Source organism: Miscanthus floridulus, chromosome 12, assembly GCF_019320115.1.
Source record: "Miscanthus floridulus cultivar M001 chromosome 12, ASM1932011v1, whole genome shotgun sequence".
Taxonomy (NCBI): domain Eukaryota; kingdom Viridiplantae; phylum Streptophyta; class Magnoliopsida; order Poales; family Poaceae; genus Miscanthus; species Miscanthus floridulus.
The window spans coordinates 54,486,978-54,505,533 of NC_089591.1; the positions used below are offsets into that span (position 1 = coordinate 54,486,978).

The following is an 18,556-nucleotide window of genomic DNA, read 5'->3' on the forward strand; positions in this document are numbered from 1 at the left end:
ACCGGCGCTCGCACCATGTCTTGCTCTGCCGACACCGCTCGTGGACACCTCGATCGCCCCAGCCATAGTCACCGTGGAGGGTCGGCCGGTCAAGCGCCTCACCCAGGCTGAGCAGGAGGAACACCGTCGCTTGGGCCTCTGCTACAATTGAGACAAGAAGTTTGGCCAGGGGCACAACCGGGTCTGCAAGCGCCATTTCTTGCTAGAGGGCGTTGTGGAGGACGACGAGGACGTTGAAGAGGACACCACCGAGACAAGCCCCCACTTCTCTCTCCACGCCATCGCCGACGTCTTCAGCGACACGATGCAAATCCAGGTCGCACTGGGCGACACGTCCCTCATCGCACTCCTCGACTTCGGATCAACCCATAATTTCATCTCTGAGGCAGCTGCACAGCGCACAAGACTTCCTCTGCAGCACCGCCCTCACCTAACAGCCATGGTGGACAACGGTGAGCATGTCTCCTGCCTAGGCATCATCCGCCAGGCTACGCTCACCATCACTGGCGACACCTTCGCCGCAGACCTGTTCATCATGCCTCTCGCCGGCTATGACGTTGTTCTCGGTACATAGTAGCTCGCGTCGCTAGGGTCGATCCTCCGGGATTTCCATGCGCGGATGATGACATTCAAGCAAAATGCGCATGACGTCTACTGGCATGGGATGGTAGGCCCGACAGCACCCGACCTCCGCGCAACTACTGCCAGCGCCACCCTGCTGGACAAGCTCCTCGACTCCTTCTCCGACGTCTTCGTCAAGCCCCACGAGCTGCCTCCTCGCAGTCGAGACCACAACATCATCCTCCTGCTAGGATCGCAGCCCGTGGCGGTCCGCCCCTACCGGTACCCAGCGACGCACAAGGACGATCTGGAGCGGCAATGCGCCGCCATGCTAGACCAGGGGCTCATACGCCGGAGCTCCTCGGCCTTATCTTCCCCAGTCCTCCTCGTCAAGAAGGTCGACGGGTCGTGGCGTTTCTACGTCGATTACCGCGCCTTGAACGCGATCACCGTCAAGGATGCTTTTCCCATTCCGGTGGTTGATGAGTTGCTGGACGAACTCTACGGCGCCAAGTTCTTCACCAAGTTGGACCTTCGCTCGGGCTACCACCAGGTCCGTATGTGCCTCGCCGACATCGTAAAGACAACGTTCCGTACACACGACGGGCTGTACGAGTTTCTGGTGATGCCATTTGGGCTGTGCAACGCTCCGGCCACGTTCCAAGCGCTGATGAACGACGTCCTGCACCCTTTCCTTAGCCGATTTGTGCTCATGTTTTTTGATGACATCCTCATCTATAGCTCCTCTTAGGCGGATCATCTCTGGCACCTCCACGCTGTTCTCACCGTGCTGCAGTAGCATCGGCTCTTCGTCAAGCGTTCTAAGTGCGCTTTTGGGGTTGCCTCCATCTCCTACCTGGGGCACATCATCACCGAGGCCGATGTCTCCATGGATCCTGCTAAGGTGAAGGTGATCCATGACTGGCCCCAGCCTCGCTCGGCGCGTGCAGTACGGGGCTTCCTTGGCTTGGCGGGGTACTACCACAAGTTCATCCACGACTACAGCACCATTGCGGCTCCCCTCGCGGCGCTGTTAAAGAAGGAAAGGTTCCGCTGGACCCCCGACGCCACCGTGGCATTCTAGGCCCTCAAAGCCGCGGTCACCTCAGCTTTGGTTCTGTCCCTGCCGAACTTTGACAAGTCATTCGTCGTCGAGTGCGATGCGTTGACCCACGGGTTCAGGGCAATGCTCATCCAGGAGAAACACCCCATCGCCTACTTCAGCCGGCCCGTCGTGCCACGACACCGTTCCCTCGCCGCCTACGAAAGAGAAGTGATCGGCCTCGTCCACGTCATCCATCATTGGCGTCCATATCTCTAGGGACGCCGCTTCCTAGTGTGCACGGACCACTACAGCCTCAAATTTCTCCTCGACCAGCGCCTCGCGATGATCCCACAGCATCATTGGGTCGACAAGCTCCTCGGGTTCGACTTCACCGTTGAGTACAAGCCCGGCGCTACGAACACGGTGGTCGACGCCCTCTTGTGCCACGACACTGAAGAGGGCGCTATTCTCGCCATCTCCGCGCCTTGGTTCGACTACGTCGAGCGCCTCCGCCAGGCTTAGGACACCGATCCGGCCCTCATCGACATCAAGGACGAGATCACTGTAGACACCCGAGCGGCGGCGTGGTCCCTCATCGACGGCACGATGGCCTATGATTCTCGCCTCTACGTTTCGCCGACGTCACCACTACTGCCGAAATCATGACCGCCGTGCACGAGGACGGCCACGAGGGTGTGCAGCGCACCGTGCACTGCCTCCGCCGCGACTTCCACTTCCCCAACATGCGCCGCATGGTCCAGGACTACGTCTGAGCTTGCTCCACCTGCCAGCGATACAAATCGAAACATCTTCATCTGGCTAGCCTGCTCATGCCGCTGCCGGTCCCAAAGGCGGTCTGGACCGACATTGGTCTGGACTTCGTGGAGGCGCTGCCGCGCGTCGAGGGAAAATCTATCATACTGACAGTGGTGGATCATTTCAGCAAGTATTGCCACTTCATTCCCCTGGCTCACCCGTATTCTGCAGAGTCCGTGGCCTAGGCTTTCTTCACCGACATTGTTTGACTCTACGGCATGCCTTGGTCAATGGTGTCCGACCACGATCCGGTGTTCACTTCCAAGTTCTGGAGGGAGCTGATGCGCCTCATGGGCGCCAAGCTGCACATGACAATGGCTTTTCATCCACAATCGGATGGCCAGACGAAGGCAGCCAACCGCGTCATTGTCATGTACCTACGCTACTTCACCGGCGACCGGCCCTGTCAGTGGCTTCGCTGGCAGCCGTGGGCGGAATACATCTACAACACGACCTATCAAACTTCGCTCCGTGACACGCCGTTCCGGGTGGTCTACGGCTGAGACCCACCTATCATTCAGTCCTATGAGCCAGGCGAGACTCGTGTCGCTGTCGTCGCCAAGAGCATGGCAGACTGCGACGAGTTTCTGGAGGACGTCCGCTACCGGCTTGAACAAGCCTAGGCGGTACAGAAGCTGCAGTACGACAAGCTGCACCGGCAAGTCTCCTATGCGGTGGGCGACTGGGTTCTACTCCGTCTACGCCATCGCCCGGCCGCCTCACTGCCCCAGGCGACCACAGGGAAGCTAAAGCCTCCGAGCTCATCAATGAGGTTGTCGTGCGCCTCGCCTTGCCTCTGCACACTAGGCTGCACGACGTCTTCCACATCGGCCTCCTCAAGAAGTTCATCGGTGATCCACCAGCTACACCGCCACCTCTCCCGGTCATCCACAACGGCGCCGCTGTTCCGGAGCCTGAACGGGCAGTGCGCATTCGCCTGGCTCGCGGCGTTCGACAGGTGCTCATCCAATGGAAGGGAGAAACCGCGGCCTCTGCAACCTGGGAAGATGTGGACTCCTTCCTCCACAAGTACCATGCGTTCCAGCTCGAGGACGAGCTGCTAGTCGAGGGGGAGGAGAGATGTCATGTGGGGCCACGCCTATACAAGGAAACGACGCGCCCGGGATGGCCGCAGAGCCGCTGAGGATCTAGGCGCGGTCACCATGCAGGCAGGCGCGCCAGCTGAAGATATGGGCGTGATCACCAAGCATGTAGGTCAGGAAGAAATGGCAAGGGACTAGAAGGAAATAATAGCCGATCAAGGCCTTAGAATTATGAGCAATTAGCTCCAATTTGTAGTGCCGAATGGCCTATATATGAGAATAATCAGGATGAATAAGAATCAAGCAAGAACTATTACCTAAACTCTCTCTTCTTCTTCCTCCAAACCGACTAGAGCTGAGGGGCAAAACCTCGCCCAGCTACCACGGGTCGCGGCTATGAACTCCGTAGCCGGGGTCCTGCGAGTCTCGGACCTGACGTCCTTGACAGTTAACCATGATCATCCGAAGCATTTTATTCAAGTAAAGTAGACTTGGTACTTGGTAGCACAACACAATAACCACTTCGATCTTATGTACTGTCATGGAGACCAATAAAGTAGGATATTGTATGGGTCTTCTGAATCGATAATCTGGAAGAACTACAGGCCCTCAAAATGTATTTACTTCATTAGTATAGAAAGCACAGCCTGTATCTCATCAATATCTAAACGATTCTTTTGTCCAACTAAGAATTCACCGGTTTTGCCATTCACTTCAATTACACCGGATCCTGGTTCCTTATGCATTTCTTATTCGGACTTCCGCCCTCAGACCTTCCTCACATCTTTGAATCCGTCTTTTATGGCATATACATTGGAGAAGAACATAGAACCCCACTACCAGAGGACTCCAGTCATGAACATGCATAAGAATCTGACGTGAGAAAACCACCAGGCCATGAGCTTGGCATACACTCAAAAGGGCTCTCCATGTGAAAACAGCAGGTCCTATCATCATAGACTTAATCACATCGCATGCTTTATGGATGAGGCCAGCTCTGCCAAGAAGATCAACCATGCAACCATAATGCTCTACCTGTGGAGAGAGCTTGTATGACTGTCATCAACTCAAACAACTGACGGCCTTCTTGAACCAAACCAGAGTGGCAACAAGCACCGAGGACAGTAATGAAAGTGACATCATTAGGAGGGAAACCTGAAGCAATCATACTGTCAAAGCACTCAACAGCTTGCCTGGCATGACCATGCAATGCAAACCCATTGACCATTGCATTCCAGGACACCTTGAAGGGCATCTTATTGAAGATTGAAACAGCAATATCCAAGCATCCACACTTTGCGTACATGTCAGCCACTGAAGTCCCCACATGTGCATCCCACAGGATACCCTTATGTTCTACATACTCGTGCACCCACCTCCCAGACTCCAGAGAGCCCAAGCTCGCACAAGTTGAGAGGACAGTCCAAAGAACTTTATCTGGCTTCACCCCTGATGTCCGCGGTTTGCCAATTCACTAATCATAACCGTCCAAGAGACAATGACCCTCAATTGAAAACCGCCAAACACCCATCTGGCGGGATCCAATTTCTCACATTTCACATACACATATCCAGCACCACATTCCCGACGGTGAGGCTCACATCCCTCTCCCGCTTGAAATACCAACCGTGCACTGCCCTCCGAGCCCTCACCGCCCCAGCCTCCTGCATGCCCCGAGCACGGTCGCCAACGTCACCTCGTTCGGCGCGACGTCCATCTCAGCGAAGACCCCGAGCGCCTCCGCGAACCTCCCTCCCCTGACGAAGGCGGAGAACAGCACGGTCCACAACACGACGTCCTGCTCCGCCAATTCGTCGAACGCCCTCCTCGCATCCCTGCACGCGCCGTAGAGCGTGGCCAGTGCGTTCCTGGCGGGCAGTCGCCCGAGGAACCCAGCCTGGCAGCCTTCGCCGCGACCGCGTGCGCCAGCCGGCCCTCGCCGATCCCCTCGAGCGGCGCGCACGTCTTGAGAGCGGCGGGGAGTGTATACCCGTGGAGCCGCACGCGCGTGGCGGGGACGCGAGAGACCCCCGAGACGAGGCGCGGAAGTCGAGGGGTCGCCAGCGAGGGTGAAGGTGGAGATCAGGGCGTTGACGGGGTGCGCGCTGTGCGGGCGGAGGTGGGCGACGGCGCGGAAGGCGTCAGCGTGCGCGGGCAGGCCGCAGGCGCGAGCTCGCGGAGGCGAGGTGCCTGGCGAAATGCGCGAGGAGGGCGGCGTCCGCGGCGAGGCCGGAGGCGAGGAGGAGGGAGGCCGCCGGGACCGGGAGGGGGTGAGCGGAGGGCGCGGAGGAAGGAGACCGGCATAGCGGCGTCACTGATTTGGAGGGAAACCCGCAAACTGGAGCTTGAAGATTACGGTGGCTTCTTAAGGGCGAGGATTTCGTTGGCTTTTTAAGCTGGAGCCGCTCTACGCCTCTACTGCAGTACGGAGGTGCGTCTGGTTAAACTTTAGTAGCTATTAAACGATTTAATTATTTTTAGTAACTTCAGAGTTACTAGAGAGAACTAAAACTCTTTTAATAGCTTTTAGTCATAGCGTTTGGTTGAAAAGTTACTAAAGTGACTAAAAACTACTAAATTTAGTAGCTACTAGGCGAACCAAATAGACCTAAATCCGTTCCAATTTATAGCTCGTTTGACTTTGTTTATCCTAAATTTAACTACTTATCTTATTAAAAAAATTATATAAAATATCTCTTTTTTTTTTTGTTGTGGCTTGCTTTATTAATAAAAGTTCTTTAAAAATAACTTAAATTTAACTATGTTTACATAATTTTTTTTTATATAAAACGAGTAGTTAAATTTGAGGTTAAAGAAGTCAAACAACCTATAATTGAAACGGAGGGAGTACTGCCCAAGGAGTCAAGGGCATTACAACCGTTGATCACAAACCATTCACTATAGTAAAGGCATTCTCAGTGAACATATGATCGCTTTCTCTGCTTCGTAAAAAAAAGTTGGAAGTGCTTGCTCGTCTCAGAATCAGAACAAAAATTCTCAACAATCACATGTAGAAAAAAAAGGAACGAAATGGGCAAGTCCATCGTCTACTCATTTCTCACTTTTTTTTTCTTTGGTCAGTAGAATGAAATAACCTTTGTTTGATTTATGAAATGAAATAGCCCGAACAGGTCGATACATCCTCACCTCATTCCTCATAAGCTAATAATTGTACAACAACAACAATAACAACAACAAAGCCTTTAAGTCATAAACAAGTTGGGGTAGGCTAGAATTGAAACCCAGCAGAAGCAATCAAGGTTCAGGCACGTAAATAGCTGTCTTCCAAGCACTCCTATTTAAGGCTAATTCTTTGGGTATATTCCATCCTTTCAAGTCTCCTTTTATTGCCTCTAACCAAGTCAACTTCGGTCTTCCTCTACCTCTCTTCACGTTACTATCCTGGCTTAGGATTCCACTACGCACCGGTGCCTCTGGAGATCTCCATTGCACATGTTCAAATCATCTCAACCGGTGTTGGACAAGCTTTTCTTCAATTGGTGCTACCCCTAATCTATCACGTATATCATCGTTCCGAACTCGATCCATTCTTGTATGACCGCAAATCCAACGCAACATACGCATTTCCGCGACACTTAACTGTTGAACATGTCGTCTTTTCGTAGGCCAACATTATGCACCATACAACATAGCAGGTCTAATTGCCGTCCTATAAAACTTACATTTTAGCTTCTGTGGTACCCTTTTGTCACATAGGACACCAGATGCTTGTCGCCACTTCATCCACCCTACTTTGATTCTATGGCTAACATCTTCATCAATATCCCTGTCTCTCTGTAGCATTGATCCTAAATGTCGAAAGGTATCCTTTCTAGGCACTACTTGACCTTCCAAACTAATATCTTCCTTCTCCCGAATAGTAGTGCCGAAGTCACATCTCATATACTCAGTTTTAGTTCTACTGAGTCTAAAACCTTTGAACTCCAAAGTCTCCCGTCATAACTTTAATTTCTGATTCACTCCTATCCGGCTTTCATCAACTAGCACTACATCGTCCGCAAAAAAGCAAACACCAAGGGATGTCCCCTTGTATGTCCCTTATGACCTCATCTATCACTAAGGCAAACAAATAAGGGCTTAAAGCTGACCCTTGATGTAGTGCTATCCTAATCGAAAAGTCATCCGTGTCTCCATCACTTGTTCGAACTCTAGTCACAACATTGTTATACATGTCCTTAATGAGCCCGACATACTTCGTTGGGACTTTATGTTTGTCCAAAGCCCACCACATAACATTCTTTGGTATTTTATCATAAGCCTTCTTCAAGTCAATAAAAATCATGTGTAGGTCCTTCTTCTCCCTATACCGCTCCATAACTTGTCTTATTAAGAAAATGGCCTCTATGGTTGACCTTCCGGGCATGAAACCAAATTGGTTCATAGAGATCTGCGTTATTGCTCTCAAGCGATGCTCGATAACTCTCTCCCATAGCTTCATAGTATGGCTCATCAACTTAATTCCTCGGTAATTAGTACAACTTTGAATATCCCATTTATTCTTATAGATCGGTACCAATATACTTCTCCTCCACTCATCAGGCATCTTGTTCGATCAAAAAATATGGTTAAACAGCTTGGTTAGCCATACTATAGCTGTCCCCGAGACATCTCCACACCTCGATTGGGATACCATCTGGTCCTATCGCCTTACCTCCTTTCATCCTTTTCAACGCCTCTCTGACCTCAGATTCTTGAATTCTCCGCACAAAGCGCCTATTGGTGTCATCAAAAGAGTCATCCAACTGAAAGGTTGTGTCCATATTCTTACCATTGAACAATTTATCAAAATACTCTTGCCATCGACGTCGGATCTATAAGCTAATAATTGTACTAATATGAAAAATAAAATCATTTCACCAAATTTGAGAAATCAACTCAAGATGCACACCACATCATCTAAGATGAAGTGACCTCAAACCAAATACCATAAATGTGTTTGGCAGGCTCAAAAAAAATGTGTTTGGCAATTTTAACAGCATGACGAGCTCCGAAAATTAAATTGACTCCACATGCTGGACAGAAAAGAAACTGTATTTAATTTGCCCGAGAATACTCAAATGGTATGAAACGATACTGACAAATGCCATCGAACATTCAACACTAGAGAAAGTATCCATGATAAACATCTCTCATTAATTTAGAACTAAATCATTAACTCAAACATATCCTATGCTCCTAACCAGCTAACGCCCATACACATGCCCATGAGCAGCTCATATATACATCTGAATTCGAACCACCATCTAAAAGATACTACATGAGATAGATAATACCGAGTTAGGTCTGGCCATAAAACTCGCCTTAAACAAAGGAGCATGCTAAGTTAATCTGACAATTAGTTCCTGCAGCGCTGAAGCTCTGCTTCAAGTTTTGGAGTCGCTGAGAGTATGATATCATCATAATGCTGTTCTTGTTTAACTTCAACAAGCCCACGGTTCTTCAGAACCTGCAGCCAAAAACATGCACAAGGATACAAGGATTTTACTATTTACTAATACTAATAAGCTGCAAAGTACAGATAATTTCTGGTGAACAGAGTGGAACTATGATGGATGAAATGAAGAAAATGAGATGCCCAAGATAATGAAATGAAGAAAATGAGATGCCCAAGATTCACAGCATCCCATTTTTTGATTAGTTTATACTTTAATTTGGCCGCAAGAAAGGAAAGAATAGCTCAGGGTTGGAACGGAAATATGAACAGAAATTGAATTATCATTACCCAATAGCAACACAAAGCCAGATCCATCTTTCAAGAAAGAAATCTGAAGTCACACAGATTATCATTCAAGCAGGAAATTACAGAAACCATACCAGAGTTTCATAGAAGAATGATGCTGCAGTTTTCCTCTTTGTCCCTTCAAGGACTTGACTGAGACTTAAAGTAGTAGTTCCCTCCTTTCTCTTCTGGTCCAGGAATAGCTGATGGAGGAGACTTGCTATTTTCCTAAATTAGTAAATTCAGATAAGCGATAAGCAACAGACTAGTGGGCCAGAAGCAGGAAGGAAATAGTTAAGCAACAGAACAAGATCATTAGCTACCTAGTCCTGGTTGAATTCTGCAAACCTGCAAAACAGCAATGTGCATATAAGAGCCTGGCAAACTTAAGAAACATCACAGCATAAGCACAAGCTATAACAGTTCTATAAACCTTCATCTCTGGAGTGCTCTTCATCCACAAGAATATCCTGTCATTTCAAAAGCATTAGTTTGCATCGTAAATCATAGACGATTCTATCAAGCGGGTTTGATGCATAGATTACCTCATCTATATTATCTACAGCAGCATTCAGTGCTTCAATGTGCAATGGAATTTGATTTTCTGATTCATGTAGTCCGTTCTTCGGTGGTGCTTTAGAGCTAGGTTCATCTCCTTTGACTTGAGTGCTCTTCTCTTTGATTGTATCTTCATTACATGCACAAACTTCGTCTTGAACAGGCCAACTTTCTGTTTGACAGTCAACAGGAACCTCCTCAATAGGCTCTTCCAGTTTCCTCTTTCTTGATGCATCTAAAATGCTTTCTCGTTCTGTGCTTCCAGTATCCTTGCAAGCATGGATGGATTCAGAAAGTTCATAGGAAAGACGCCTCCGGGCTTTAACTGATTCCTCGCATGAACTTTCAGGTGCCTCTGGTGCAGTACCGCGTGCAAGGGGGATTGAAGTCTGATCTGTCAAAATAAGAGGACACACTCAGTTATTAAAGGTTACATCAATAATTGCACCTAATGAAGGATAAATAAGTGACCTACATGGAATCAGTGGATCCATGAAGGTGTATGGCAGAGATCCCAATTTTGCCACCCTCCAAATATCAAGATGGGTGTGAGGCGCCTTCCTTCTCTGCTGCACAAGATCACTTGCATCCTCTATTGCTCCTCTCAACATCCTACAATAAGAAGTAACTAAAATATATTACCAAAATAATAAGATCTTACAGTTCAGTGGAACCATGGAACGGTCCATAATATTCTGATATCACTTCGAAGAAAGTGCAGACCACCATCTACCTAGTCCCAACAAAAAGGAAAATGAAGAATATGGAAAACAAAACCCCCTGCCATTCAATTCAGGTGTTCGAAGTGAACAAAACTTCAATGAGAAAACGTCTATGGCTTGTTTGACTTGGTTAGGTTTCTTGAATCACTTCATTTGGTTTAAAATCGTAGCAGTTAAAGGTCCACTCAACTGTGGCCGATAAACCCTAGTGAGGCTATATAATTAAACACCAACAAACCAGCTTTCGGGATTTTGAATTAGCAAGGCATGAAATTAGAATGAAAGCTATTTTGCCATGTTGATTTTTAATACTCAAACTAAATGTTTTATGTTCCTAAACATTATCCAATGATTATGGTTTGAATTAGACATGTTCCCTGTTAAAAGATACAGAGAAGCTCTCTTATGGAAAATCCAACCAAAAAGCTTGTATGAGATATCCCAAGCCCTCTTATGGAAAATTGGAAATTCCAACCAAAAAGCTTCTATGAGATATGCATTTTCACAGATTTAAGCCTGCTCTTAGACTCAGCCTCTCCCTTTGGCCAAATAGCCTGTTGTAAAGTATTTTAGTCTCCCCTTGATGGTTCTGTTGTACAGTTTTGCTTACTCTTTTATATATTTATATATATTACCACAGTAGGGGTTTCCCCTACTGTATTTCCCTCAAAAAAAAACTTGTCTTAAAAATATATGAAAGACAAATGTGTGCCGAGATATATCAGATATGCCCAAACCCAGCTTAAGGTGGTAAGGACAGCATAAGGTAACAATAGCTACTACACCAACATATTCAAACAATCAAGTACAAGTATTGCAACTGGTGAAAGAGTTTGAACAAGCAAGCTAGAAGTTGTTCTTACTCATTTGACAGCACGGTGCCCTCATCATCAAACAATGACCAAGTTAACTTTCTCCTAACCCTCCGCTGACTTTCTCGTTCCGTCTGTATATAATCCTGCTTATTGTATAATAATGATCTTCTTTTTCTAGTAGCCTGGCTCTTCTCAGTTTTAGCTGGTGTCCTAACCCCAAATCTAGAAGAAGAGGATGGCCCTGGATCAGAAGTAAAGAAGTCCATAATGAGTATGATTAAGACCATAAGTAGAGCAGATAATTTGGTCACAAAACAGACCTGGGATACCCTCTTGCAAAGGCTCTGGAGTAGAAGGTGATAACTCATTATCTGCCCTTGTTTCACATCTTATGACAAGAGGTTCAAGTGACTCTTCTCCAGTGTCATTGCCAAGCTCTGGAAATCCTGCTGCAGGTGCGGCAGTATTCAACTTTCCTAGCAGTGAATCATTTTCTGATGCTTCAGTTGTGTAATTTGCACTCCGACTTCCACAAGCCATATTCTCCAGAGCATTATCAGAGTATTGCAGTTCTTGATTTCTGTTTCAAACATGCTTAATCTGATCAAAATCTATTAACAGTACGACCTAAAGATCTTGAAGTAAATGATTAGCTGTACCAAAAGAAAATTTGTGGGAAAAAAATGTAGCTTTTACTCACTCTTGCAGAGGGATAGAAATCACAGTACAATCAGAACCCCCATTATTCTCAACCGTGTTCACTTCTCTTACAGAATTATCCCCAGTTTTGCTTTCCTTTGCAAGATCCTTTGCTTCAGCCACCATATCCATCATCTCAGGTGGAAGAACACTGTTACAAATTCATTTTAGGAATCAGCAAGAGAAGAAATGTGCTCTTGTGCTGTTAAGGACAGGAAGGCAACAGCAAGTATACTTACTCCTTCAATGGTGTGAACCAAGCAGAATCAGCATCCTTGTCTTCTATTTCAGGTTTATCCCCTTCAGTGAAGTCTAGAATATTATTTGGAAGAGCACTGCATTACAAGGAAGCTCAGAAATCCAGAGGACATAACGTTCTTTTAGCATCATTAGGAGGAAGCTCGGGTGCTTACATGTATTCCGGCATAAAACAAACAGAATCAACAGCATATGAACATGGTGTCATCTGATAAGGCTGTACCATTGAATAAACTTTAAGGTTTAGTTTTGCAAAGAAATAAGATGAAGCCAGCAATATTACATCTTAATTCAAAGAGTACCACATGTCTAAGATGAAGCTGAGTGTAATTAACTAATTATTTTGCAAAATAGTTCATGAAAGAGATGAAACTAACTTGGAACTACATATATTAAAAACTAACACCACACATGCATCGTGGGTGCATGCACATACCAAAGTGACCGCCCAGATTGTAGGAGAGGGAGCTGCGTACCTCATAAAAATAGGGGGCATGATGTCTCTCATCTCTCAATACAATATCTATACAAAAAAACAAAGCAGGGTATGTATAAAATGTTTAACAATCAAAAGGAAACAGGCACATATTTGCAACTTTTCAATTATATGCATTGCTAGGTCCAAAATGCAGAGGTCTGGTTGAAGTATCCCAATAAAACAAAAACGATGAGAACAGAACAATATAAGTAAAGGCAAATGGTAGTGACATTATTACCTTGGTGTGCCGACTGATGGTGGTCATCACCTTCATCGTCTCTGCAAAAAAAGGTTGAGAGTATAGCTAAGAAACCACGTTCCATGTAATAATGAGACTAGTATATGACCAGGAATTCTTACGTATCTTCATCAATCCCCAAATCAAAAGAGTCAAGCTCAAATCTTGTCGGTCTTGTGAAGGTTGGCAGACCATTTGGCACACGTGCTTCTTTGATTACCACAGATATCCCTACAGTAACTTCTGTTTCTACCATTACAGAGTGGCCTTCACTTGATATTGCACTAGAGACTTCAGTTGTTCTCACAGCATGAACAGTTTTTGTTACTTTGCCGGTGTTTTGCTGGCCTACCACTAACCTTCCTACACGGACATCTTTATTCACTTGCTTCAAAACTCTGGGTGTCAACCTTCCACTTGGCACAGTAGGTTCAGCAAGTTGACTTAGTTGAAATGACCGACGAAGCTCATAGGAATCATGGAGGATGAAGTCTATTTTCTTGGAGAATATCCTAACAATTCCAAACAGAAGCGTTGCCAGTACTTCGAGGCGAAGTCCATGTTCGCCATGCACATCCAAAATAATCTCATCTGCCAATGGTGAAATGAAAAGCGATAGCGTTACAAACCCATTAGGAGAATTCCTGAACAAGATAGTTTGGTTTATAAAAAGAAAAGGTGCCCCCTTTATATCAACATCACTACCAACACTTGTACAGATCATCATCCAATTCAAGGCTATAAGTTGGCAGACAGATGGGTGAATTGCTTGACATGGTAAGTCTGTATGGCACACCCAATTGTTGGGATTATGCTCAAATGGCATCAATGAAACCCTCCCTGACCTAAAACCCTCAAACCTTGCACTCGCCAAAACCGTCTATAAAGATACAACCAAGACTGAGATGACAAATCTGAGTTACACAAACTCCACACCGCAGGAAAAAGGCACCAAACACACAAAGAGCCTTCCTCCCCTCGTGCCCATGTTCTCGAGCCCAAATTCCCCTCGCATAGCGGCCTTTAAACCTAAACTCCTACATAAACCCTTCCCTTCTCCCCGCTTCTCCCACTGTTCCAAACCAACATCACAGATTACTGGATTAGTGAAGGTCCCCCTCTGGCCCAACCCTTATCTGTGCACAAACTACTCCAACAAACCAATGAAAAAAAGGGGATTTCTCTCGCATTGCAGGAGTGGACATGGAGTCCTTACCAACGGCGGCGACTATGTCCGTGCGCGCGACCTTGTCCCGGCTGAGCTCTGACTCTTTGCAGGCCGACAACTTCCACACCGTCCGGACCGGGCCCTTCTTCCACAGCAGAGCGTTGGAGTTAGAGTGGACCATCTCCGCGGCCCCCCTCGTAACCGCTCGCGAGAAACGCCGAGCGCCGCCGCGGCAATGCAAGCGCCCACCCCGGCCTCTGGCTCGCCAGCGGGCACCGTGAGTGGAAAACCAGAGCACTCCGCGCGTGGGGGCGTGGCCGGCTGCGCGGTTTTTGTGTGGTTTCTGGGGGGTGTCTGACGAAAGCAGAGGGAGGGGAAGCCGCTTCAATGGGAAGGAAAGGAGGAGCCGAGGAGGGAGGAGACCTGTGCGAAGTGAAACGGCTCGCGGGCGTGTGCAACATGACGTGACAGCCCCTCGTTTTGAGACGTTGAGGATTTTGACCCTGTTCAGCTTATCAAGCTTATCTCATATTTGGCTTTTCGACTTCTTTTTTTCAGTCGGAGCAGTATTTTTCCAAGTTTTGAAAGTCGACGACTACGACGGGCCTAGTCGCGCCTAGTCGCTAGGCTACGGCCCGGCGCCTGGACTAGGGGGGTAGTTGCCCCTCAAGTCGACGGGAGCGCCTAGGCGGCGCCTCCGCGCGACTCGACAGCGCCCAGAAGCCCTAGGCGGCGCGGAATCGACTCGAGGCGGCCCGCAGCGCGCGCAAAATTTTACGCGGCGGCCGGCGAGTGCGCGCGCGAAAGGTTGGCGCCGGGGGGAAATTGCCGCGCGCACGACGGATAAGGCCGCATATGGGTACCGAAGTGCCGCGCGAGGCTATTCCGCTGCCAGGCGACGCTCCTCTCCGCGGGGAAGCAGCTTCCGCCGGCGCCGACGCTCCTCCCCGCCCGCCAGTCCGTTCCGACCTCATCCTCCTCCACTCCTCCCCGGTCTCCTCCCAGCTCGTCCTCCTCCCCGCATCGAAGCCTCGAAGGGCCTCCCCGCCGGCCAACTCCCCGCCGCCCAGTACCCTCCCCGGCGGTCATCTCCCTCAGGCGGAGCCCCAGCTCCCAAGGCCGACGCCCGAAGCCGAAGGTATGTCCTCCCCTGCTCTGCTCTGCTCCCTTGAACTGCTCTGCTCTGTTTTCCTGCTGCTCTCCTCTCCTCTATTTTTGAAATCTGAAGTATGAATCTGTGAATTATTGTAGTAATGCATGTATATATCATTATATCTGATTGCTTGTTCTGAAATCTGATTGCATGTTCTGAAACTCAGATTGGTTGATTGCTACAGCCTACAGCTGATTGCTTTGATTTCTATAATCTGAAATCTGATTGCATATACTGATTGGCTGATTGCTTTGATTGCATGTGTATGTTTGTAATTTGTTGATTGTTCAGATGATGGAAACAGAGGGTCAACCTGACTCTGGAAGTGCAACAGCGGGAGAAAATGTCTTGAGAAGGAACTCAGATGATGTGGGATGGGTGTTTGGGGTTCTTGTTAATCCGAACAACAAGGACCAGGTGAAGTGCATACTCTGTGACAAGGTCATGTTTGGAGGGGTTTATCGGTTGAAGCAGCATATCGCCCAGGAAGGAAAGAATGCAGAGAAATGCTAGGGCACGAAGACCTCCAAAGAGAAGTTAAAGGAGGCTCAAGAAAAGTGCAAGAAAGCACTAGATGAAGCAAAAAGGAAGAGGGAGGAGAAGACTGTTCGTGAGATGGAACTTAGAGAGGAAGTTCATGTATCTAGGGTTGGAACCTCAGAGGAAGTCACTTGTGTTGGAAGTTCAGAACCTCACAAATTAGGCCCCATGGACAAATGGACAAAAGCTATTGATCCTACAGCAACCAAATCTGAATCTTTGACTCAACAAAAGCTGAACAAGGAACTTTGGAAAGAAAGATTACATGAGGTGCATAAATATATTGCAAGATGGGCCTATAACCATGGTAATTTCCTTGCTGTTTTTTTATTTCAAATTTCATTGGATGCTATGCTACTACCTATTGCTGTAGTAATGCACTAATTTTCTTTCTTTGTAACATTGGCAGCAATACCATTCAATGCTTGTGACAACGATGAGTTCAAGCAAATGTGTGAAGCAATTGGACAATTTGGGCCTAGAATTGAACCGCCAACTATGTTTGACCTGAGAGGGAGATTGCTAGAAGAAGAATATGCAAGAACCAATAGTTTGCTGCAAGAACATGAAGCCGAGAAGATGAAGAATGGGTGCTCTATTATGACCGATGCTTGGTCAGATAAGAAGAGGAGAAGCATAATGAATTTGTGCACTAATTATGCTGATGGAACCAGTTTTATTTCCTCAAAAGAGATGTCAGATGTGTCACACACAAGTGAAGTCATCTTTGAACTAGTAGACAAAGCAATTGAGGACATTGGTGAGGATGATGTGGTGCAAGTTGTGACTGACAATGCTTCTAACAACATGGGAGCAAAGAAGCTTCTGCATGAGAAGCGACCACATATCTTTTGGACCTCTTGTGTAGCTCACATAATCAACTTGATGCTCCAAGGAATTGGCAACATTCCTCGGTTCAAGAAGGTGGTTGACCAAGCAAAGGCATTCACCATATTTGTCTATGGGCACACAAGAACACTAGAGTGCATGAGATACTTCACTGAGGGGGGAGAGATAGTAAGGCCAGGAGTGACTAGGTTTGCTTCAAACTTTCTGACTTTGGAAAGCATACAAGAGAAGGACCAGCTAAGAAAGATGGTGGTTCATAGTAGGTGGGACTCACTGAAGGATGTGAAATCACAAAAGGGAAAAAATGCTACAACAACTATATTGAATCCAAATTTTTGGAAGGATGTGAAGTTGACATTGGCTATTTTTTAGCCATTATTCAAAGTTCTTCGTTTGGTTGATGGAGATGTGAAGCCATCCATGGGTTTCGTATATGGAGAACTATTGAAGGCAAAGAGACAGATCAAAGAGGCACTTGGCAATGTTGAGTCCCGTTTCAAGGATGTTATTGACATTGTTGGGAAGAAGATGGCTAGAAGACTTGATTCTCCATTGCATTTGACAACGAATTTGCTGAATCCACACTACAGTTATGCTGATCCATCAATCTTTGATGTCCCCAAAATAATAGAAGGTTTTATCAGTTGTGTGGAGACTTTTTATTATCATGATGAGGAAATGCAAGAACAACCTGCCAATGTTGAACTCCAGAAGTTTCAGAGTAGAGAAGGACCATTTAGCAAGAAGCTTGCAAGGACTTTTGAAAACTTTGATTATAATCCAGGTAAAAGTTATTTCCTGATTATACATGGCTGTTGTTGTGTTCATCTAACAAGAAATCTGCTATAACTACTAACTAATAGTGTGTTTTTTATTTCAGCATCATGGTGGCGGCTGTATGGAACTGAAACACCAGCTCTACAGAAGATGGCTACAAGGATCCTATCTTTGACAGCAAGCTCTTCTGGTTGTGAAAGAAATTGGAGTGGGTTTGATGGAGTGCACACTAAGAAGAGAAATAGGCTTACTGTAGACCGCCTCAATAAGTTGGTCTACATTCAATTCAACAACAGGCTGCTTAATAAGAGAGCAAAGATCAAGTCAAAGAAAATTACTGATGTTCTCTTGTCTAATGATACAACTGAAGCTCAAAGTTTCCTCCAAGAGAATGGAGATGATTTGGCAGTAATTGTTTTTAGAGATGATGAAGATGAGAAACTCATGGAAGGTACAGGGATACCTTGGTCTGTGCTTGGAGATGCAGTGGGAGCAGAAGAACAACTAGAGCTACGTAGAAGTGCAAGGGTGAGAGAGCTTTATGAAGGAGAAGAGTTCTAGTCCGAAGAAGAAGAGTTTGATGAAGATGAGGATGACTATGTGATGGATGATTAGATGAACCCTACTGAAGAAGTGTGAGACAGCCTCATGTCATGTTTGCTTTGCTTTTGTGATCTTAGAACTCCTTGCTTTTGTCATGTGTGCTTGTGTTTTGTGTTGTGAGAACTAAGAACTGAGAATCATGTGTTGTAATGTGTGTCTTCTATCCATTTTATGTTCTCTGTTACTGCCTATTGTTGTCTTCTACTCTTCTCCATTGCAGTTGGACTGTTGGAGACTTGGAGCATTGCTGCATCAACTACAAGTAAGGAACATCACTTATGTTATTCTGTATCAACTACAAGTAAGGACTAAGGATCTAAGGTATGTCTATCTAAATTATTCATGATTTCTGCTATATAAATATATATATTATGCTATATATATTATATATTATACTAAATTGGCAAAACGCCTAGCATCGCCTAGGCTAGCCTAGGCTAGACTAGTCGCTAGGCTAGGGGTCATCACCTAGATTTCGCCTAGTGCCTAGAAA

At 46.7% G+C, this 18,556-nt stretch overlaps 1 protein-coding gene and 2 pseudogenes across 1 annotated transcript; 1 reads left to right on the forward strand and 2 right to left on the reverse strand.

Moving 5' to 3' along the window:
- Positions 1 to 4,064: 4,064 nt before the first annotated feature.
- LOC136495901 (pentatricopeptide repeat-containing protein At4g38010-like) lies at positions 4,065 to 6,913 on the reverse strand (annotated as a pseudogene).
- Positions 6,914 to 8,547: 1,634 nt separating this feature from the next.
- Positions 8,548 to 14,578, reverse strand: LOC136498182 (sister chromatid cohesion 1 protein 2-like). Its single transcript, XM_066494139.1, has 15 exons — positions 14,190 to 14,578; positions 13,096 to 13,564; positions 12,974 to 13,014; positions 12,734 to 12,780; positions 12,413 to 12,474; positions 12,239 to 12,334; positions 12,001 to 12,150; positions 11,621 to 11,880; positions 11,349 to 11,541; positions 10,239 to 10,375; positions 9,751 to 10,157; positions 9,639 to 9,675; positions 9,529 to 9,553; positions 9,301 to 9,433; positions 8,548 to 8,932 (listed from the first exon to the last, which is right to left on the reverse strand). Exons 1-15 carry the CDS (start codon positions 14,320 to 14,322, stop codon positions 8,822 to 8,824), a joined length of 2,301 nt encoding a protein of 766 aa, XP_066350236.1. The 5' UTR covers positions 14,323 to 14,578; the 3' UTR covers positions 8,548 to 8,821.
- Positions 14,579 to 14,996: 418 nt separating this feature from the next.
- LOC136495902 (uncharacterized) lies at positions 14,997 to 18,375 on the forward strand (annotated as a pseudogene).
- Positions 18,376 to 18,556: the final 181 nt, after the last annotated feature.